The sequence below is a fragment of the Platalea leucorodia genome (assembly GCF_965183815.1).
Source record: "Platalea leucorodia genome assembly, chromosome: 3".
In the NCBI taxonomy this organism is placed as follows: domain Eukaryota; kingdom Metazoa; phylum Chordata; class Aves; order Pelecaniformes; family Threskiornithidae; genus Platalea; species Platalea leucorodia.
In genome coordinates this window covers 7,438,828-7,462,804 of record NC_138825.1, presented here as the reverse complement: position 1 = coordinate 7,462,804, position 23,977 = coordinate 7,438,828, and the positions used below count along the sequence as shown (strand labels likewise).

At 41.6% G+C, this 23,977-nt stretch overlaps 1 protein-coding gene across 1 annotated transcript in view; it reads right to left on the bottom strand.

The window, feature by feature from the left end:
* Positions 1-23,977, bottom strand: part of SPTLC3 (serine palmitoyltransferase long chain base subunit 3) — a gene marked incomplete at both ends in the record, with an annotated part of 85,567 nt that overhangs the window by 12,454 nt on the left and 49,136 nt on the right. The window contains 3 exons of the mRNA XM_082307727.1: positions 5,823-5,949; positions 8,103-8,322; positions 15,845-15,950. Coding sequence (XP_082163853.1) covers positions 5,823-5,949; positions 8,103-8,322; positions 15,845-15,950 — 453 coding nt within the window. The remainder of the gene's footprint in view (positions 1-5,822; positions 5,950-8,102; positions 8,323-15,844; positions 15,951-23,977) is intronic.

Sequence of the window (23,977 nt, the reverse complement as noted above, 5' to 3'; positions counted from 1 at the left end):
GATTCCTGAGGATAGGGTTTTAAATTTTTCAGCATCCCATAAAAACATATGAAAAATATCTGTTGCTGTTGGTGAATTATTGTTTGCCATGCATTAAACAGAGAAATGATGCCTTTGCAAATGCTGCAATTTGCTTTTTACACCACTATAATTTATTATTAGTCATCAAGAAAATTGCTTTAGGTTTTCTAGCAGTCTTAACTCTGTCTGCCTAGTGGTTCTATTTTTTACCTATCACATTTAAGGGTAAAAATATGCTTTTGGTATTCTCAGGCAGAAAGGAAAAAAAAAAGGTCCGAGGTCACAGCTGCAGGGGCTGTGTTGCATGCAAGTAAGTGTACTTGAAAATTTGCTCAGGGTCCAAACATTCTGAGTCAACTACAGTCTCATCATGGGGATAAAACCACTAAGGCAGCTGCTGAGTTTCCTGAGGTATCTCCAGTGGTGGAATGAGAAGCCACGAGGAGAACATATAAAGAATATATTATGAATTATAAAGAGTAAGTGCCATGGGAACTTCTGCTTCCCATATCTCCTAATAAATGAGGAGAGACACATTTGAGATGAAAAGGCCACAAAGGCTTAAGAGGGATAAAATGATTTTTTTTAATAGACTATATGAACTGAACTGTGGAACTTGCTGCCTTACGACGTTACTAAAGGAAATACAGCTGCCAGAAGTTCAGACGTTCTTGAACAACTCTATTATAGGAACTATGATAGTATCTATGACATTATGTTACCAAGAATAAATGTGTCTTGTTCTACAAGCTGTCAATTTTCAGAGTCCTGTAAAACATGGCATTGAAAAACACCAGGACTTGTACTCCACTGAAGATATAATTTTACATGAAAATGGAAATACATTTGCAATTTTTGTTGCCATTCTCTGACTCTTCTGATACAAGTCACTCAAGAAACAACGGACTTGGTCATAGCAACCCCAACCTACCCCTCTCCTCCATGCAGGAACAACAATGCATATCGGTTTTGAGGGAACTACTGTCTTCTCCTAACTGAGCATTTCTTGTTCTTCATTTTCTCAAGTCACAGCAGAAAACATGGCAAAACAAGGAAACTGTAATAGCTGGCTGTGGGCTCTGCAGTATCCTCCCAGTCACATTATCATGACATTAATGTCTCACAACTACTACAAATATTGATATGGGACATACCCACACATTTATAGATGGTTTCTGTGGGAGATACTGTGTCTTTCCTATATCTTTTTACTTATATCAGTGCAAGGCTTTTAAAATGAGAACTTCCCAATCCAAATTGGAGTCTCCTGCTGCAAAGAAAGGTAAGCACACATCTTGCTAGCACACTTCCACAGCAGTTTGCTGACCAGAGAAGAACAAGGAGTGTCTGAGGTACCGGCATTGGTTTGGAGGGTTGTGTGTTTACTGCAGTTTCTTGCAGACACATTTGTCCCTCTTCCTCTTCTTCCCCACATCAGGCCCTTCTTGTTCACAGCCTTTCCAGCCCGTGTTCTCAGCATTTCATTTTGGTCCTAGTTTCCATCCTTATCACCCACTTGTTATCTGTTCACTGTTGTGTCTCCTTTTCTTGTCAGAGTCTCTTCTCCCTTTAATCTTCCTGGCTCACCTCCCTAAGTGCCTGACAGTGCCAGATGGACATAGGTGCTTGGGGCCCCCGTCCTCTGCCCAGGCTCCAGGTGGGGGATGCTCTGTTCAGGCCCCCCAGCTGGAAGATGCTCCTTCACTCAGTGGATCTTAAGATTTGTCAACGTTCATTTCAAGTAGAGAGTTTTTACAGATTTGTAACATCACAAGACTCAGCTGGTATTTCATAGACATGGCAAAAAATTATAAACTTGGCTATCACAAGCCAAGTCTTCATCCCAAAGCCTGGAGAAACTGAAGATCTTCAGAGGAAAAAGGATTTTTTAAAAATCCCCCTGTTTTTTTTTTTTTCCTAGATCATCAAACACCCATATATGTATCTAGCCTTCTTCCGAGGAAGGACAGATTCTTTTTTGTTGATATGAAAAAACTGTAGCCTGAAAGAGACACCTGCTGTCGATAATTTCCAGCTAAGCGGTTTAGGTTTCATAGAATTATTTTTAAAGTGCTAACCTGTTACTTCCTTGTAATTAGGCTGTACCCCCTGTGTCCATACACATCTAGTCATATCCTGCAGTCATGCATCCAGTGTACTGATCCTGTCCTGGAAATGCACACCCTGATTCCTTTTCCAAACAGCCATATTCTTACTAATTGATAATAAAGGAAGAAAATATGGGAGATCAATCATTTGGATACACACCAGGATAAACACAAGCAGCATCGCTGCATTTCTGGCCTCTGGCATTACCCACTATATAATTCCACCTATGCTACTCTTTTCTACATCAGCTGCTTAACAAATCGGTGGAAAATAACTAGGAAGGAATTGAAGGGAATGTAAAAGCACACTATCTGGGAAAATATAAAAGACGACTGTGTGAAGTACTAAAAAATATAGAATAAAGAGTTTTCAGAGCAGCAATTTAAATGATAAAAATCAGTCTTCCTTCTCTTAGTTTTCTATTAATCTATTGAGCAGTCAGTCATGAAGTTTGGGTGTAAGAACAAGCTGGGTTAACACATTTGTCATCCCATTATTTCATACTCTTTTCAAGAAGCACCCTTTAGTTAATGTGGAACTTTTTAGCAAACTCTAATTTCATTCTTTTCCAAAACATTCCCAGTATTTTTTGCAAGGCTCTCTCCCCTACAGAAATGCCCTCCGGAGGACAAGCCATCAGTGTGTATCTCCTTAGAAAGGATTCCTCAAATCATCCTGTGGGAAGGGAATGCCATTTCAAACAAATGGCAAAATAAACTCCTTTTATCGATTCAACAGGCTTCCAGAGACCAAAGGGTGCCTACCACCCCGTGGCAACTCTGGTTCACTTGCAACTTCTCTGCCAGGTGCCTCGGCTCACGCTCTCACAAGGATGGCTCACACGCAGATTCACCATTTTCTATGACAGCAGACCAAAAGAACTCAGCCAAGGCCACTGTCGTCCTTGGAAACAACAATATCTAAGAAAAGACAGTACTTTCTCCCTTCTGTTCTTGTCTCCATTCTAAGCCACCACCTTTCTGTCTCTGATGCCAAAGCAGCATTGTAGTGTGGTCCAGCATAACATTTTTTCCTGTGTTTTGGGCTATGTTTTTGTTTTTTTTTTTTTTTTTTTTTTTTTGTAGTCACAAGACAGCCTAATGAAGGGAGGCCCACATGAAAGAAAAACCAATAGAATAAAATAATGAGTCTGGCTCAGAAGGACGAGAAACATTTTTACACATCATAGCCACTTTGCTAGCTTTTGTGCAATACTCTAAGTCGTGATATATGATTTATTAATTTGTTTTTCTATTCATTTGCATTTCATATTACAAGACAAATCAAATTTAAAAAAAACTGATGGAACGCTAATTTATTTCATAAAGGATTTGCAGAAGACTTAATAAGCACTTACTTTGTGCAGAAATACAAATATTGTGTCATTAAACAGCACTGCTTCGGGAAGAGAAAACGCTGCAAACTCTTAGCCCTAAGACAGTCAGACAGGCACATCTTAAAAGAGTCTCTTGAACCAAGTTCCCCTGCTAGCCTGCACTGAACTGCATGCAGGATCACGCTAGCTGAAGATCATTTTTAAGAAGCTTTGAAGGTTCGGAAATGCTCTGCATGTTTAATATTTTACACGCGGCATCTGCGAGAGCCTTCAGCGTGTAACTCCTGGGTAGGCTCGGTGTAAGACCGCCCTCTGACGGCAAGCGTTTCCTACCGCTGGCGCCGGGAGCAGCGCGGCAGGACCGGCTGCAGGCACAGTCCCCGCGCCCGACGAAACTACCCTGGTTTCAGCTGGGGTAGCGCTGGTTTTTCTTCCTAGTAGCTGGTGTAGTGCTGTGTTTTGCATTTAGTATGAGAATAATGTTGATAACACGCTGATGGTTTAGTTGTTGCTAAGTAGTGCTTACACCAGTCAAGGACTTTGCAGCTTCCCATGCTCGGCCCAGTGCCCAAGAAGCTGGGGGGGGGCACAGCCGGGACAGCTGACCCCGACTGGCCCAAGGGCTATGCCATACCGTATGGCGTCATGCTCAGTATATAAACTGGGGGGAGTTGGCTCGGGTGGGAGCGATTGCTGCTCGGGGACAGGCTGGGCATCGGTCAGCGGGTGGTGAGCCAATTGTATAGTTCATCACTTGCTTTGTATATTATAATATTATTATTATTATTATTATTATTACTACTACTACTACTACTATTACTATTATTACTATTACTACTATTCTATTTCATTTTACTTCAATTATTACACTGTTCTTATCTCAACCCATGAGTTTTCTGACTTTCACCCTTCCAATTCTCTCCCCCATCCCGTTGGGGTGGGGGGACTGAGCGAGCGGCTGTCTGGTGCTTAGTTGCTGGCTGGGGTTAAACCACGACAAAGACACACGTCAGAGCCGGTCTCTTACATGGAGCAGGATGTAGGCCTCAGCATACGCAATCTTGACCTTTCAAATTTCAAGTTGGAAACAGTTGTTACGCTCTGACTTCTCTGCCAAAATGACAAAAGCACCATTTCCTCGTTGTCTACACCTTGCATTGGAGTTGTGCTGCGCTTTGTTATTGCACTCAGCAGAATTTGGCACTGGGAGTGGATTCTCTATCCCTCCTTTTGTACACAGCCCTCATTGAAGGGCTGCGATAAATGTCTTAATAGCCTCGTGTCTGTCATGGTTTGAAACCGCCCTCTAGGGCACTGCAACAGAATAGTGCAGAGCGGTATCCTACCTGCTCTCATATACCCTTTTTCCTTTCCATTCCCACCTTACCCCAGTCATATCTCTCAGGGAGGACTAATACAGAATTACTCTGTTAGTCCTACACAAGGTAAGAGAAAATAGCACAGCACGGTGCTGCTGGACCAGCATAAGAGAGATCGCAATTCAGAGTAGAATCTGTATCTTCAACTGCACGTTACACAACAACACGATTCTCAGGCATTCGTGACAAAAATTATACAAATTCAAAACCCACCAGCTTTTCTCTGAGTTGGCATTTAAGTCCTAGAACACTGAACACATATCAACATCGCTTTGAAACAGTAGCAGATGGATATGTCACACAGTTGTTTTGTTGCTTGCTGCATAGAAAGCATGTTACACAGAGGATTGAACGGTAGCTGCATCTGCAACTTCAGGAGAGGAACATAAACAAACCTAATTTTTCATAAAGACATCAAGTGGTCAATTCTTTTGGGACAGAATGTGCTTCAAAACTAGCTTCAGGACACCATAATTAATGCCTGAGTAAGGTAGGATTATTATAATCATCTTCTCATACTATGATTTAACATACAATACCTGGTTTGAAATTCTGCACCATGCTTGAGGTGCTTGCCATTTTGAAGGTTCACACATACAAAGAAGCTAAGCTGACGGCATCTAGCCCATAAATGAAGGCATGTCCTTATGAACCCCTCCTACAAAGTCAGACGATCTACTCAAAGGGCAATTCACGTACTCCTATTTGTTGCTGCAAAGCAGAGTGAGCTGGCAACTATAGAGCCGGAATTCCAGAATATTTCCATCCCTGCTGCATGTGGATGAGTGTGGAAAAAGAAATAGAGTTGATAGTACTTAGAAATATGATTATTTGGATATTAATTTTACAGTAAAAATTATTTCCTTGTCATTGCACTACCATACTACTTTGCTGCTGGATGACATTTTGCGTGTGCCTGTACACAGTAGATGCTCTGGTAGTAACTGTAATAAGTGAAGTTAAAGACAGTGGCTTACCTTGTGTTGTCCCGTCTAGTCCCATGAGACATTTCATTGCCCTGATGATTTGCTCTGCAACGGGTGGACACATAGATGTGGCGTACACAGCACTGTGAGAATGAGTTCGTAAAAAGTCCACAAGGTCCTTACACAAGCAAAACAAAGCATGAATGAGCTTTGAGCTGGCCAAACAGCAGATCTCCCTCTTAACTACTGCAGGAGCAAGAACATGCAAAAGTAAGAGGATGTTTCACCAGTTATTGGTTTGCTTTCTTGGCTGTGACTGTTAATACATGGCCCGAAGAAACATCAGGCAGGTGCAAGTACTTTACCACATAAGTGGGGCAATTACAGCTGAAAAAAATCTGGAATGGAATAATGTTTACTTCTGTGCTAAGACTTATTATAAAGGAGCCAAAATCATTTAAAGACCAATGAACAGCTGCACTTAAAATACTGCTCAGTTCCTCTCTGGGAATGAAGCAAAGCCTACATGACATCAGTATAGTTCCTCTGCCACAAGACCTAACCCAGGAAAAGCAACCTTAGTGGGATCTATCTTTGGCTATTAGCATATAATTCTCTTTCAACTGAAACTTTCCATCAGTGTGGCCAGGACAGTCATGTTAGAGTTGGTATAATTGCTTTAACATTTCCTTGTATAACTACGAGCACAACCTGTGCCCCTAGAAAAAACATTGGTGTACTGTAGGCATGTCTAAAGCACCCGTAACGCTCCTGAATCCAGGGACACTGTAGGAATTCAGCACTTGATTAAGACCATCATTGTTATGACAGCTTATATTTCCTAGTGCAAAATATCACAGTAACAGTTACCACACTAAAAGCAGAATGCATGTAAGTGAGGAAGGGATGAGGCCTGCTTGAAAACTGCCTTTGATAAAAAATACTACCAAAAAAAACCCCAAAGAGAGTAACACAAATTATTGCCAAAAAAAGCTGTGTGAGTCTATGTGGTAACTCCAATGCTAAGGATAAAGATTTACCTAACCTTATACAGGTTATGCATTGCTATATTGCAATTGTAACCCTGAGGGTTTGGTCAAATAGCTGAGCAGGCTTCTCTGCTCTAGCTGATGCAGAATAAACGGTGCCACCGTGAATTTTTGGCTGCAGAAATGAATGTAAGTGTGCGAAGTGTGTTGGGTGAGCAGCTGCCACCAAGGCTCAGAAGCTTGAGGCAAAGCTTAGTGATACATACAGGCGTGAAAAGAGCGACCCACTTTAATTTAAGAAAACTTCCAAGGATTAGATGATGAATTACTTTACACTGCTTTTCACAGGTCTAGGCTTCCTATAATTTCTACCTATATTAGCCACATTGTCTTTGGTAAGAGTTAAACTTTCAGATGCAAATTCAGGAAGCAAAGGAAACAAAGAAAATTGATTCTTGATGTATTATGGTAGCCTGTTTTAAGATCTCCAGGGGTGAAACCAAAAAAGACAGTAAGAAATATACACTTTATACTTTCTTATAGCCCTTTTATTCTCCTCAAGTGCTACCCTTATTAATGTTATCCTGACAACAACCATATGGGCTGTCTAAACATGCTTCCTACTCATTCAGCAAACTACTTAAGAAATACATTCAGCAGGGTACGAAAAGGGTAAATAATCAGCAACCACTTGATATCTCTGTCAAGCAACAAAACCGATGACATTTCACAATGGTGCTGATTATGCTTTCTCTTCTTCTACACCCCCAATTAAAGCAAGCTCAGCTCTACTTTTTGTTGACATCTGTTGTTGGAAAGAGGTTGTTTTGTTAACATATGCAGAGCAACTGAGGACACCGATGTCACTATTGCAAAAGGCCCTCAGTAACCCTCTTTCTACATCCTCCTAAAAAATGTAGCTATGACAATCCACAACTGTTTAGGAATTTTATTATCAGTGGATGAAACTGTGGCTTTAATCTCTCAATATTGCTCCACACACTGTTTACAAATGTGAAACAAAGTAATGAGCAATCTGCATGCAAATTAACGTAGTGAAGTATATTTAGCCAACCACAGCATGTCTAAATGTTTCCAAGACAAACAACCATCATCAGGGTGGCACAGAAATACCCAATCCTAGCAAATTACATAATATGAACACGAGACAAAAATAAGAAAGTCTGACCGTTTGATGTGCATTTGGGATCCAGACAAAAATGGTATTGACTTTATAATAGTGTTCCTGCAAAGCAGCTATGCGAAAAGATAATGAAATATATCATACCTAATAAGAAGGTACTCCCCCCCCAATGTTAAAATGTTTGTGTTTTCTTTTTACCTTTTTGCCAGCTATGTATCCTCCAGCTGCGCCAAAGCTCTTTGTGAACGTTCCCATTAATACATCGACATCATCAGGACTCATACCGAAGTATTCCACAACTCCTCGGCCTGTTGCACCCACAGCACCGATGCTGTGAGCTTCATCCAAGTAGAGGTAGGCTTTGTATTTCTTCTTTAAGGAGACTATCTCTGGCAGGCGCACGATGGACCCTTCCATGCTGCAGGTGGAGAGAATCATGGATGAACAACAAATCCTGTACTCTCTTTCTCTGTAAGATACTGCCAGCAATTACAGGCATTAATTGCCTTATTCCATGAAAGATCTTCTGGAAGCTTAATTTGTATTTACAGTTCAAAGAAAAATTGCAACCATTTCCCATCTGCAGGTGAGTACAAAACAGTCAAACAGTTTTAGAGTTCAATCAAAACCAATCAAGAAGTCTTGGAACACTTGCAAATTTTCAATAAGCCAGAAAAGAGAAGGAAAGGTATAAAGTGAGGGGGAGATACTCACCCAAAGCAGCACATAACAATTCGCTATGAAACAAATGTTGTAATGAATTATAAGGAACCACTGTAATTGAGTCTGGTCCTTCCTTAGTTACAATCGTCAGCTACTGCGGTAATATTTGGGGGTAACAGCTCCCGAGCAAATTACCCTGGTGCAAAGTAGTTGGGTCTAAGATACACAGGAGATGAGCCACCTGAAATGCACAGATGGTGCCATAACTCAAAACAGCCCCAGTCTTCAGAGTGGACAGAATCGGGGATTAGAAAAGGGAGCTCAAATCCTCTCTTGCCAATTGTTTCTCCCAATACGTACTTTTTAGGAAATGCAGCCTGATACCTAGTACTTAAAAAGAAAAAAAGTTTCCATTCTTTTTCTTTTTACTTTCTTACAGCCATGCAGAAAAAGGAAATATTCTGAACTTGCACTATGGGTGTATTGAGATTTGGAGAAATAAGAAGAGGTGATAATTCTTTTGTATTGTTGGTAATCACATCAGTAAGTTAGAATCACAGAATCAGAGAATCAGAGAATTGTTAAGGTTGGAAAAGACCCTTAAGATCATCGAGTCCAACCGTTAACCTAGCACTGCCAAGTCCACCACTAAACCATGTTCTCAAGCACCACATCTACCCATCTTTTAAATACCTCCAGGGATGGAGACTCAACCACTTCCCTGGGCAGCCCGTTCCAATGCCTAGAGAAGGCACAGAGGAGCTGTACAGCAAAATGAAAACTCAGGGAGACAAATAAAAAATGCACTCTAATTCCATAAAGATGAAGTATTGATAGTGTGAAGACTGCTGTGAAGATTATTATGTCTTGAAAACCTTTGTGAGATGATTACAGCTATGCTTGGATATGCTTTGATGCACTCGGTATTAATTTTGTAATGAGTTAAACGTGTTCTGTTATGCCAGCTCTAGTGAGCAGGTCTTTAAATGCTAAATACTTCCTATCAAAAACAAGGTGAGTGTGCTGTGTGCCCAGAAAACCAGTGCTCCATGGCTACGGTGTATCTGACTGCAAAAGCTACAAGAATTTCAGGTAAGCAGAAACGTCGATTTTTTTCCCAAATAGCGTTTACAAAAGAGCAGTGCAATCAACACAGCTTCTTGGCAATTTTTAGATCCTGGAGCAGCAGCTTTCACAGGTTGTTTTATTGCCACTCTAGCTGCACTATGCAGCTGGAAGTTTGGTACCACAAAAGGGCAGGATGTGCTTTTAGCACTTGGGAGATTTTTGACAATTTCATCCTTTGGTCTCCTGAGTAAGCCTGGAAACAGCTTGGTCTCTGGTTTTGAAGGAGACCTGTCCATAGGCAACTCTCCATTAGTTTGAAAGACCAGCATGGGGGAGCAGCCATGGACAAGGGTTGCCTGTGCTGTTCATACTGGGAGGTTTGGAGAGCCTGGCTGTGTGCGCCTGGAGGCATATTTTTGGCTGTCAGGTGACTGCTGGCAAACCTTGCCCTTCTGTCTTGCCCAGCGATAGAAGAGGCAGCTGTGGGGCTGTATATCAGCACCACTCTCTTGCAGCAAAGAAGGGTGGGCTTGTACTGCAAGCTCCTGAAGGCTGGGCTTTCTCACTTTTCCCCAATGGCACTTGGCAGCTGGGGGAGAAGCAACTTGAACAACCTCAGCTCTTTTCCTAATGAATACAAGGGCTGAGCCCACAGTCCTCACGTAGCCCAGAGTCAGAGCATTAGTCAGCTAAAAATTAGACTGAGCCACTGGGTGTGCTTGGGCATGCAGCATCGTACGTGTTGGGGATGGCAGCTTTCGGCTGCATCTCGTCGGCCTGCTGGCTGGCTGTATGGTCAGAGAGTGAGAGTGGTGCCAAGGAGCACCTCTGCAGAGGGAAGCGAATAGGCATCCCACCCTCCGCCTTCCAGCAATACTTGGGCAGACCAGCTAGGCAGAGAAGGACAATAGTATTTTTTCCACATTTACATGGGCATCATTAGGCTTAGTGGCTCATGGAGGTTCAGATGGGAGAGACAGCATTTATCTTCAAAAAGACAAGAGTGAAAACGGTAAATTAAAAATACAGAGCTTGATTTACTACATATTTGTGGAATGGAAGCAAAGTTGATGCTGAATCCCAGAATACATAGAGCTGGTATAGGGCTGTTGCAAGATTTAACCATTAAGAGGATTTAATGAAAACTTTTCTTACTAGTATGAGTAGGAGATTTCTCTTTGAACGCTAAGCTGCTTAGCAAAACAAAGCACTTGTATTCAATTTCAGTGTTGATTTACTGCTCTTGAAAGATGCTGGTTGACATAAATGTTACAATAGTTGACAGAGATCCTAACGTGGCCTTGAAATGCCCGTGGAGTAGATAAAGCACTGCTGGTTTCGTGTACGTTTTCTGTGCTGCCATTCAAACAGGGCTCAGCCCTCCTGATGGCAGAGGTGAGAGCTGTTTTGCTGCCTACTCTGTTCTTGGTCTGTCTTTTGACCCTGAGAGATGGTTTGTGATATGAACACCACTCTGTTTAGAATTGCTCGAAGATAAAGCTCACTTCACATAACCCCTTGGGTAGCCCAAATGGAAAGTTTACTGAATCCTTCAGTAAATATTATGTCGACTGAGTTTAAACCAGGGAGCCAGAAGTGAACTGTAATCATTCTGTCTCAGTCTGATTGCGTCCCTTTTACAAAGCTATTGATCTGTTTCCAGATCTGCTCAAGCACAGAGGGCACATTGAAAAAGCTGGATGCAGATGAACATAAGCTGGCTCTGCCCAGGCCAGACGTTCTCATTACGTAGTATTACATCCTGTCTTGTAGCAAAAATTATTAGCTTCGTGGCAGGGGGGTAAAGCTTCTAGATTGCAGCTGACCCTCATCTCCCTTGTTCGGCGGACGGGCACAAAAAGCTTACTTCAGCACACGCTCAGTTTGAATCTACTTCCAGATGTGAGGAGATAATCCAAAGTTTTGGGATCTCTGAGTTTTGACGCTTGATTCAATCGCTACCAAACCACTGAATTCTTCCTGATGCAGCTGATGAATTGTGGAGCCAGGTGCTTTGAGAGACAGGAGGTGTGCGCTTGTGCTGGTCACTTCACTTGGAACACAGGCTTGCTCTTGACTGGATATTGGAAGTTTTTGTCCAGTTTATTTTGGAACTTCTCAGGAAAAGAGTTTTCTACATCCTACTATAGTACCACAGTTTCAAATTTTTTTTGTTAGTAAAATTAATTTACTGATATTCAACCTATTATCTTCTTTATAATTGCATCCCTCAACGTCTCTAGTAGTACCACTATCCTTTCAACATTTGAAAATTTTATCTGCTCCCCAATTCAGGCTAGTTTGTAATTGGGAAAATCCCTCCTTTCCTGACCTGTTACTCCAAGACATATGCATTCCATTTGAATGTTTACTTTAGGTATTGTTTTCTTACATAAACCTTGCACATTCATACAACAATCTCTGTTTTGTAGTTCAGAGCAATAGTTTTAAGGAAACATTCCAACCCTGGCCTCAAATATAACCCCATACACTGAAACGATAGAAATGTTAACCTTTAGTGCTGGTCCCTGGCCAAAGACGTTAAATGTTACCCCATTCTTTTCTGGAAGTCCAGTCACTTAATTTCAGGAAATAAAAAATAACCCTGATAAATTTCCTACGGTACTGGCATAGAATCCCAAGGAACTTCGAATGCACACAAAAAGGCACTGGACAACATCTAACTGATCAGAGAGCAACTTTCTGAGCTGGAAGGGAAAATACCCAAATTAAATTAAAAGCAGGGAAAAAACAAATGAAAAACAACCTGTTCTGATCAGTTTCTGGTGCCCCATAACTCCTGCCCTGGGCCTTGGCCTATCTGACTCCTAGGTAAATATGTGTGCAAGAGAGCAGAAGCCTACCACAAACCATCTAAGAACACAGTAACTGTGTAATCCTGAACTGGAAATGGTAGAAGCCAAGGAAAACATTAGCTGGAATTTAAATAATAGAAATATGATTTAGCAAGTCAGTTTAACTTGTGCCCTGGACACTGCCAAAACTTGTTCATGCTTTTTGTACTGAAGATTGATGGCTAGATGGTCTCTTTCAGTTTGGAATGCAAATGGAACATATTTGCTCCTAGGCTAGTCCAAATTAAGAACCAGCTTTCACTAGTAGTTACATTTACTTCTGATGATTTTTTTTTTTTCTTTTTAAAATAATAGAGACATTAAAAAGCAAACAAACATATACTCATTGCTATTTATTTGACATGTAGCTTGAGTGCTTCCCAAGTCACGGGGCCAATTCTGCCTTCAGTTGTAACCAAGCAAAATCTGCGGCTTATGGTTTCAAACACAAGTCTGATTTCCAGAAATGCTCATGTTGGCTAACAATGACCCTTTTCAGATTTTGCCAGCTGGTAAGTCCAGGCTTATGCACAGTGTAAACACTTTAACATACTCCTAAGGGAAACAGAAGGCAATGTTTTTTCCATACCATCAACTTCATACTAAGACTATGGTGTCCCATATAACAATATTTTTTTAAAGAAGGAAAGCTTAGTGTTTCTTTTGCATCTCTGGAAAAAGGATTTCTGTACAAATTTGCCAAGCCAAACTTGCAAGTCAAGATATTTTAACTTGGAGAATGGCTCTAACCAAGTTATTTAAATTCTGTATTGGTCGTCCCTCAAGCATAACTTAATTCCTTTAAGGAAAAAAAAAAGCAGTATTAACTATTATAAGAAGAATACATTAACAACACTCTACCTCCTCTTAAACCCTCTAGATGAATGTTAATTTGGCATCTGGCAAATCTTCAAGAAAACTAACATTAGGCAATATGGGGTTGGAAAATTTTAGTCTCTTTCAAAAATCATGGGCCAAGAAAGGAAAGAACATGCACACAAGAAAAGTAAGAGTATTTCTAATATGTCTTTCTCCAGCTTTTCTTTTGCATATGAAATGTTATTAGCTACTTACTGGATTAGACTACATGGCCTGTGACTCTGTTCCCAGCAGTGCTGTAAGGACAGATCAGCTGCGTGCGTCTCGAGTTGGCAGTGATGGCAAGGATACAACACCGTGGGGTGTGGTGGTATTCTCCCTCAAGTCAGAGCAGACTTGCTTTGCAACCAAACCACAATCTTCAATTTCTGATCTGCTTAAGACTATGAAAACAACTAACCAACCAACCTAGCTACTGCTAAGGCTAGTTTCCAATGAGAGACTATTAAGAGAGCTGAGCTTTGTTTTTCTTTTACTTTATGCCTTTCACAAGCATAGAAACTCAGGGCATGAGTGGTCTTAACATTATTTAGCCCACTGTTTAGGCTAAAGGAATGTTATGGTTCCTTTGTAGTGAGGTTCTCTGAGGTTTAACATGGGTTTTTTTGTTTTGGTTTTTTTTTTTTTTTTTTCATTCCAACAGAAGGTTATTCGAACTTTTGAGAACAAAATCTCCTTTGAAAATGACCTGCAAAACTAGATGAAAAGAAAACTCTATATCATGTATACATCTGGAAATATAGTTGTTATAGTTGCAAATATCTGACAGTGGGTTTGTCCCACTGCTCGGACTGATCTACACTTCTGTGTCACCAGTCTACCTTCTTGCTCCCTAGTTGCCAATATCAAGGGTAAAGGATTTAAAAGTGAACAAAACTCAGCAGCTGTAGCATTTTCTGCAGGCCATGTGACCAATGGGAATATTTGTCAGTAAAATGTTGGTGGTCCACTTAATTTCTGCATGATCAAAGTCCTTAAATCTGAGCTTTCTTTTAGTAGTGCCAAGCTATGTTTATTTCCAGTTATGCTCTGTTTATTCTGGTTGAAAGGAGACGTTCAGCCTGCTTTGGATCAGCTGATCTGCTGCCGACCTGTTTCAGCTCTGAGTGACAGGTGTTTAGATAAGGACTGATTTGTTCTCTTTGCAGATGGAAAATGTTAGGTAAAAAGAAAGCACTGACAACTATGAAGTTGTGATGACATGAGATCGTAAAAGATTCCTTATGAAAAAAGCTAATCAGCTCAACTGTGTTAGCAGTTTTCAATAAAATGGCATAAACGACTGCCCATCCAGACTGGCTGCATGTCAGCAACACATGATACGATCCCTACGTACAAAGTTTAATGTTGCTTTCATAAACCATGTCACATCCTGTGAACAAGTGGTTCTGGTTCCCTTCTCTCTGGTGCAAATGTCACTACTCCCAAACCTATCCTTCTCCTACTCCCCGCTTCTCCCATCATTGCCACAGTAGCCTTGCCTAGATCCCCACAAACCCTCTTACTGTCCAGATCCCTGCTTCTTCAGCCCTTCCCTCCTCTTCATGATCTCTACCTCTCCTTGCTCCAGCTCCTTGCCCACCAGTGGCTCCCCCTCCATGCCATCCACCAGCCCCATGGCTGCCTCCCCAGTAACCTTCTCCTGACTTGAGCGGTTGCCAGGATGAAGCCCAGGATGGTGAACCTGGCTGGTGCCTCTGCTCTGCTGCTCAACTCTAGTGATTGTTTGTCCTTCTGGTTGCGTGTAAGGTGCACCACACTAGTGAACCGGAGCTATCTGACTAGGATGCTCTATAATTACATGGTATTATTGATGCTGATATTATCTGATGGATTCTCAAAGGCACTTCTCTCATTCAGACTCCTCCAGGGACTGGGGCTACATGAAATACCACTATATAATTCTTTGAAAGCCAGTCTTTTAATTGTTTTTCCTGTTAAAGCATGAGTCCGTTACATCCAGCACTAATTACTAGAAAGGTGCTGATATCACTTGGCCTATGTTTAGCTTGAGTTTTTAGATTCCAACAGCTGGCTAAGAACTGGGCATGCAGAACCTAATTAGTTCTGCATAGTTGTCTTTTGATCTGCCTGTGCATAACAAACAACTCTAGAAAACACAGCTGACTTAGCAAAACTCCTCACCTACTATAGCTCCACGAATTTTATCACATCTGTGACAGCATACACCAGCTGATGATCTGTCTTGCTCCCACAGTACATCTCCTACTCCATTGTGATTTGCTAAATCAACATTCAGAAGAACGCACAGGATCTAACTGGAGCAAGTTGCACCAGGGCTCAGGCTGATGTAATGGAAATCAACATATTTATAAGAGCACAGAATGTTATTGTAACCTCCACTCTCATTAAGATTTCTTTCAGATACCTAGAGTCAATGTTCGCTTCACTCAATACATCATTCTGTCCTCAGAAATGATAAAGAGTACTCACGTTTCTAAAACACAAACATACCTGTAAATGCCCTCCACGAGGATGATAATTTTTCTCCATGCTCTGTGGCTTCGAGGCTGCCCATATATTACTGCATCCCTCAGCAACTTCTCAAGGCTCTGCATGTCTTTATTTAAAAATAAGAAAAAGGAGGAAAGAAAAACATTAACAAAGCTTTTTCTAAAGAACTTCCAATTTTCTATTGGGCACTATTTTTTCCTATACAGAAAAAGACAACATTAAAAAAAAGTGTCCTGAAGATAAACTTCCTTTATTAGTAGGCAAGACCTAACGATTGATTTAATTTGCCTGAATGCAATGTAGTGACAAGGAGAGTTATAAAAAGCTTCCAGTTATGCACCTTATCTGGGAAACTTCTAGAAATTCTTGGCATACGTTTTTATTTAAAGGCAAAAGGGAACCACTTTGCTTAAGAACTGAGGCTAATTGCCAGCAGTTCTGTATGGGTTGCTGATACTCATGCCTCAAGGCTTCGGAATAGCGAGTTTTTAGTTGCTTTCCAACATTACCACGGGCTCATGAATAACATGCACTGCTTCAGCAAAAGTTTGTATCAGGCTGTGTGAAGCACATCAGGATGGCAGCAAGAGAAATCTTTTGTCCTTCTCTAGAAGGAAAGTGAATGAAAGATTGCTGATGAGAGAGAGAGAGACAAGTGGATACAAGCACATAGCATGGATACACTAATTTGGTGCCAAAATGCTTGGCACTGGTAGGACTACGATATAAGGAGGCCTAGAACGACGTTAGAAACTTAGCTGCTTTCTCAAGGGCCGAGCGTGGATAATCTAATAAAATTCTTGAAGAAAAGCCACTGAAGTTTTGAAAAACATGGAAGAAGCAAGAAAAAACATCATAGGAATAAGGGTCAGAACAAATGTGACTCTCAATGCAGAGCTGAAATCTAACCAGCATTCTGGTATCTGCACATGAATGAATGCTCACCAAAATGAATTATTCTGGTACTTCTCAGGAATCTGGATTGACATTTCAAAATGTTTTCAAAGAACATCTTACAGAGACTCGTAATACCCCCAGGAACACTACAAATGAGCTCAAATTGTGAGTTGAGAAAATCAATGGCATTTTTTTCACGATATAACCCCACTTTTTCAGCAACACATCTTAATGCAGTTATTACAACCTTCTAAAATAGTACAAGGCTAATCTTTAAAATACAATTGTCCCAACTGAAGAAAATGCACCTTAGCTATATTAACACTGACCTATAGCTTGTTTTCCACCTGACTGGAATTGGGCCATTGGCACAGTAACCGTCCATCATGAAAAACCTGTGACCAGAGAGATGGCCAGGTTGTGACGTGAACCCTTCCACTCTGGTACCTCACCTCTTGCTAGTACCATTTACTGATCTCAGTGGAAGATAAATTTCCCAGAAACACCTGTGCCACTCTGCACTTTACCGTGTAATGTTTTGACCTAGCAAGACCTTGCTATAACTTACAAAGCACAACACATGCACAATAAATTGCCCCTTATTTCAGTGGTGCAATCACCTGCACAGCTCACTGAGCTCCGAGATGGAAATGCTGTTGTGAATAATGCAATGCAAACAGTTTCCACTAGATGGCAATCAAGGAAATAAAAGTTCCTTGGTGCTTTAAAAGGGGAATTTATAACCCAGCTGAGCATTTGCAAGAAGTGCATATTTCATAGAAGAGAGCTGCTTTTGTTTTGAGTAGATAATATTCAGAAATCCTTTTGAGTTCTGAGCATTAAAGGACTCCCCAGGATGACAGAAAGCTCACTCAGTCACTCAAAGTAAAATTTGAGTGCCCCCTTTTCTCCACTGAATTATTTCTCTACTGATGTCAATTGTCATCTAAATCTGTTTGGGACCTTTGAAACTCTCCTCTGAATCACACAAGGTCTTTCAGTTCAGTATTCTCTCTGTGTGTCAGTCCAGATTGGTTCTAGACTTCAGGAAAGTCAGTTTGCCCAGCCCTCCGAGCTAAATGCATGGCTTGAAGATTCAGCTGTTTTAACATACATCTACATGAGAAGAGAGAAAGGAAAGAGGAGAGGATAGAGAGAAGTGAAATGTGTATAACTTTTTAATAGACCTGTTTAAAAACTACATGGATGTGAATAGCTCCTCTGTGCAAACTAGTGTGGAACATGAGACTGCAGAGAGGGAAGAATCTCTCTGAGGGATGAGCTTGCCTGACTTTACACATGACAGTCCTGATGGAGTACAGGATAGGGACATATCTGCCTGCAGGATCCAGGCTATCTCACTTTGTGTTTGATGTCTCATTCTGCAAAACATGTATATGTGGCCCTTTCTTAGGCCTGTAACTTTCAATACATAATTTGTTTAGGTGCAAATGAATTTTACTGACCTTTTTACTCTGTGCTTGTAGTGCCTCATTTGAAAAGGGGAAACTGGGAGGACTAGAAAATATTTTACCTTTAATCTTCCCCCAGAACACTGCTTCTGTTATTCAAAGTGAAATGCAATGGTCTCTATGCCCTTATGCTTAGATTCCCAGAAAGTGGGATATACTGAACGCCAGGAGAAACAACAGTGCAACCCCAGGTGGCTTTTAGATATCAAATTATTTGCCCATTAAATATAGTCAGACTGTGAAACACTGGGACATTGAGATGATGAGTTGCATGAGTCCATCTTGAATAACCAGTTATGGGGAAAATAACTGTCCTTCTTCATTTGACCATCACCAGCCCAGGCTTTTCAGCGGTAGTGGCTAGCAACCATTCACCAGCCCAGGAGGTGGTGTTAAGAATTTCACTTGATTAATTAGTCAAAGCACAACCAAATCTATCCTTGTCTCAGTTTCCACCTTCTCCCTATGGCATATTGTCTAGATATGGAGGATAAAGTTTCCTAAGCGGGGACAGTGGATCTCTTAGGTTTTATAGAATTTAATACAGACTTGCATAATCCTTGTTTGGGATCCTTCAGTTACTTCAATAGAAATACCAATCACACAAGTGCCAGTGGGTCGAAGCAAGCCTGGACCTGGGCGGGCAGCCGTGTGTCATGCTGCCTCCAGTGCAGGTGGGACTGCAGGCTCCTGGAGGGGCCCCTGCCCTCTCCCAGGCACGCTCAGCGCCTCCTCGCAGGGAGACACGGCGTCTCCACCCCTCATCCTTACATTGCAATGCTGGGGATGTCATCACCATTCCTCTGCGAGGGCTGGAAATCTCCTGCGTGGTGTGAGCTGAATCATTTTTAATTAAAATAAACAGGCTACTACTACCCTTATCACATTCTTCTTTCCTTCGCCTTGTGTTTGCCACTCTCGTTTTCAGTTTCTGCCATTTTGCATTCTCATGCAAGTTCACACAGCCTCTGTGGCTACCTGTCCCTTCTCAGTCTCCCATGCAACCACCTCTCCCCCGCTGCAGTGCATCTGCTGCGGCATCCCCCTCCTCCTCTCTTGCTCTCCCCCCGCTGGTACCTTTCCTGGTCACCATCCTTTAGTGGGTGACTCAGGTGGCTAGCTCCAATGCTGTCCCTCCTTGCAGATCCCTAAAGCAACAGAAGGGAACCGCCGCAAGGGTTTTGTTGATCTAAACAGTAACTGTAGGACTGTAGAAGGTGCTTTTCATCCTAGTGAAAACTAGTCTTTGAAAAGTCTTTGACTGCTGGCACAGTTCTGAACAGCAAAAGCATCTTTAGAGTAATTTCCCTGAAATCACAGCTTTGAATATCTTCGTTTGGAACAGGGTGGTGGGAGTGGCGATTACTGCAGCCACAGCAACAGCCTGAGACTCCCCTCCCTGCCCCTCGATAAATATATATCTCTGTGAAAGTGAAGAGCACTCGCTCAGGAAAGCTTCCTGTTCACACTTGGCAAGTCAGACGTGGCTTTCTCAAATCAGAGAGGGCAAATGCAGACACAGCATGCTAGGAGCAGGATATACCAGTCTTCTCTCTGTGGCAGCGTCTGTATGTGTCACAGGAAAATACATGCCAAACCGGATTAGGCTGCGGTCCACCTATCTGGTGCAATGATCTTGTCTCTGATAGTGGCCAGAGGCTTCAAGGAGGACAAAACCTTAGTGGGTAATGTGCCTTTCATCCTGCTCTGTAAAAGCTATAACACTGCCCTCCCTTCTTAAATTCCAGGGCCACTTACACCTTTGGAGAAAAATAAATAAATTAAGGAACCATCTTGTACTCAGCCACTGCAAACTCTTTGGTTTTTGCAACGAAAGAGTTTTTTTGCTCATTTTTACCTGTTCATTTATCTCTTTCCTTTCCCCCCTATTTTATTTGCTTGCTTGCTTGCTTGAAGGCATGCACTTACAGTTTTCCACTTCTTTTTTCTCTTCATTCCTTCTTTTTTGCTAGAGAATATATTTGCACTGAAAGGTGAGGGCCTTCTGCTGCCTAGAAGTTCTTTCAGTGTTAACTACAACTCCTCCAGGTAGCTGTGTTTTCTCTTTAAGGTGTCCTCATGGTACACATATCTGAACTACAAAGCATTAATTTGACTGAGCAGACTGAGAAAGCTCTGACTGACAAAATGGATTAACATATTCACAACTGTTGTCCAAGCAGGAAACTATATTTTGTATGGAAACCTGAACAGCTCACACCTGCATGACACACTTCTGTCATCAACCACCTCATTTGTGAGAACCCAAAAAACCCCTTACTACTTTCACAACACTCCGAAAAGGTGCAGAAGGAGGAGCTAGGAACATACTACTGTGATTCCCATTTCAGATGTGGATTCAAGCACCAGATTAGAGGCCAGATTTTCATCTAACCAAGGTGCTTCGTTGTGCCTTGCAATTGCCTGCCCTCCTCGTAGTGTCACTTGTTCTGATTGCATGTTGAAGTGCCCTTGCAATGAAGAGAACTGGAATTTTTTTTTCCGTATCGCCTGATTTCTGTGCGTAGTCACGATATTCCCACAGACTGCTCATGCAATTGCAAATCTAAACCTGAAAATGTGACTGCAATTGAGTTGCTTGATGCTATATGGGGAAAATGTAGTCGAATTAGAAAGAATAAACAAATCCTAAGCCTTGTACAGCACCTTCTTATACAGGCTGATATGAACAGAATTCACTTGGATGTAGTTAGTCAGTAACACGCTCATCTGTCCACCAAATGAACAAAGATAGACTCTCACCTGATACCAGTACAAGACCCCAAACTGCTGCACCTAATAGCAATAAGACTGAGAAGTGCTGTGACAGAAAACCCTTGATAAAAATCACAAGCTGATTAATGGTTAGCTATTTGGTTTTGCTTTTCAAGTTTTATTGGAAGGGTCAAGGGATTTTGGCTAATATTTAACAAAGATAAAGGTCAGAGGTTCTGAAAAACTGTTTTAAAATATATGATATTAAGAAAAGATTGACTTAGAAATAAAAAAGAGCAGGTGATAAGTCAATCTCTCCCTGGGCCAGGAAATAAAAACATCCAAGCGTGTAGCCCCCATATAGCTGAAGGGCCCCCGTGCAGGTCGCTTGGGCAGGGTTGGAGAGGCTCCCTGGAGCCCAGGCCTGGTAAGGGTAACATTAGACACCTTCTGGCACAAAATTAACCAAGGCCAGTCCACTACTGCCACAGAGGCGAGGAGATGTTTTAGCGTGAACCTTCCTCCCACTGCGTACTCCTTAGATCATGCTGCTGGCTGCACTTCAAGTGTAGAAATGCAGCCCTTTTCTAGCTTCCTAAACAAATCACCGCCTGGGAAATGATAACTTGAATGGTGCCCACACCACAGCAGAGGAGACAAAAGGCAGATGCTTTATGGGCAGGTCAGAATGATTGTAGCCCACTAAAAACACTACTGCATAAATTTAGGACTGCTCAGCTCCTAAAATAAATAAATAAAAAAAATATTTAAAAATCCCCCTGCACCCATTCCTCAGAGCAGAGGCTCCAGGGAGCTGAGCTTTGCTGCTAGCATCCACAAAAACTCACAAGTCCCTGGAACAGAAAAAGTCCCTTAAAGGCCAGATACCCCGTAGCATACCGGTGTCACCCTGGCAGGGTGAAGACTAGAAATACTGCTAATGAGAGCCCATGGGAAGGGAATGCCCTGCTCACTAGTTTTTAGTTATAGGAGTGAAATGGAGTGTTCTCCTAAATTTCTCTCACATAGATGATCTGTAAGTGTGAGCCTGTGCATTTCTCTCAGCCCAGGCCCGTAAATTCCTGTCTGTTTACAAGGAAGGGATTGTTCACTGGCAGGCAGGATGCAGGGCACATTCCTATGTCCAAATAAAAATGGACTTATAGGTCCACAGCACATTTTTGTTCTGTTATTCACTTCAAGGCTTGAAAACCTTCTCATACACCTGTGCAATGTTTTTGTCAAAAGGGAGAAACATCCAGATGCCTTTTATTTTACTTAGGAGAAGAATAGAGATCTAATAATTTAGTCTGTTCTAGAAAAACTATTAAGATTTTTTGTGAAAATAACACAATTTTACAGACATAGCTACAGCACAGCCTTTGAAAGATGAATGTGCTTCGGTAGCAAGTTTAAAATGGCAGGTTTTACTCTCTTTTCTGTGAAATATTTTTATCATAGAACAAAGTTTCCCATAAATTTTCTTTTAAAAACAGTTTTTCCATGACAGGGGGAAAAAAGGAGGGGAGAGAGATTTACAATGCCAAGCTTGTTAGAAAGGGAGGTTACTAGCACACACCTGTGCATGTTTTTTGTATAATATTCAGGAAGTAGCTGGTTCAGAAAATATAACATTGCTTCACTAAATTGTTACATAATTATTCCTCCTCGTTTTGATAACCATTTATAATCACTGCAACAAACGTTCACACCTCACCCTTCTCCCAGTGTCTCTTCTACACATGTGCAACCAAGGAAGTCGGAGCCAGAGTAAATATGTTCCAGGCAGTTTTATCGAGGGTATTACGCAGCATTTCAAAAGAGGCTGATGTAAGCAACAACGAGCATGGAAGAGAGTTTGCTTTCTCAAGCTGTATTCTAATAGCAAAAAGGTAACTTCAAAATCTGCTGCCTGATTTGAATTTATTTCTGATTCTCCCCCACAGAAAGCATGTCTCAGGCACTAGTGGTGGTACTGCTTGGTATTTCTTTTATTGTCTTTAGTGTAGGGCAATAACTGGGTCAAATAGTATGTGTGTGTAACTTGGCACAGCTCCAGAGGAAATGAGCCAACTCATGGCTTCGTACGTACAAGAAAGAATGAAATGCACATTAAGCCCTAATCCTCTTTGAGATAGGACTCGGATTTATTCTTTGTTTCTGCACCTTGCTGGCGAATTGTGCCAGCTGCTCATCAAAGGGCCCTAGCCAAGCCTTTGACACAGTAACATCCTCCAGTTGATGCCCAGGGCCAAGCTCTCTAATGGGTCATTGATTTCCTCATATAAAATGATGCACATCAATCCCCTGTCCTTGGAAAGAAGAGGCAGAGGGTATTGCCGTTTTCTACTAGAATACAAAGAAGGATTTTAAAAAGTAAGACAAAACAGATTACTACCTGATGCTGAAATTAATGCTTATTGAAGATCTTAAAGTGCTAACTCAAGTGGCCACTCAAGGTGCAAAGTTTTCTATTCATCCACAGGGCCAATACAGCTTGAGGAACCTTTCTTTTGCATCAAGCAGTATGACACAGATAATGGCTTAATTCCCCTGTTCATAAGCATGACAATAACAGCACTAACACACCCTGACAATTTGGGCATGCGTGTGCATGCCTGTATATATGCTATATATCCACACATTAGCAAGAAGGATAATCTGGGAGCATAAGCAGCACAGCTCTGATCTAACAAAACAAACAAGCACCAGCCTAACTGAAAAGAACCCTCCCAACACAAGCTGGAAGTCTTGGTTATGTGTGTCCTTAATTAAATTGCTGTACTGACTCGTATTACACTACTCCCTGACAGATCCACAGAGAACAAGGCTGTCTGCTTCATTTTGGGTGAAACTGCACCCTACAAAGGCAGTCCTGCTGGATTACTCTTTCCACTGCTATCCTTCCCCAATACGCATCCTATATTCTCCAAAGCAAAAGGCACATACGTACATTTCTGCACATGTGATTTTAAAAGCTGTTGGTGATGTGTAACTCATAGGTATGATTAAGGAAATATTCAAAAGAAAAGAACTTTCTAACCATGGA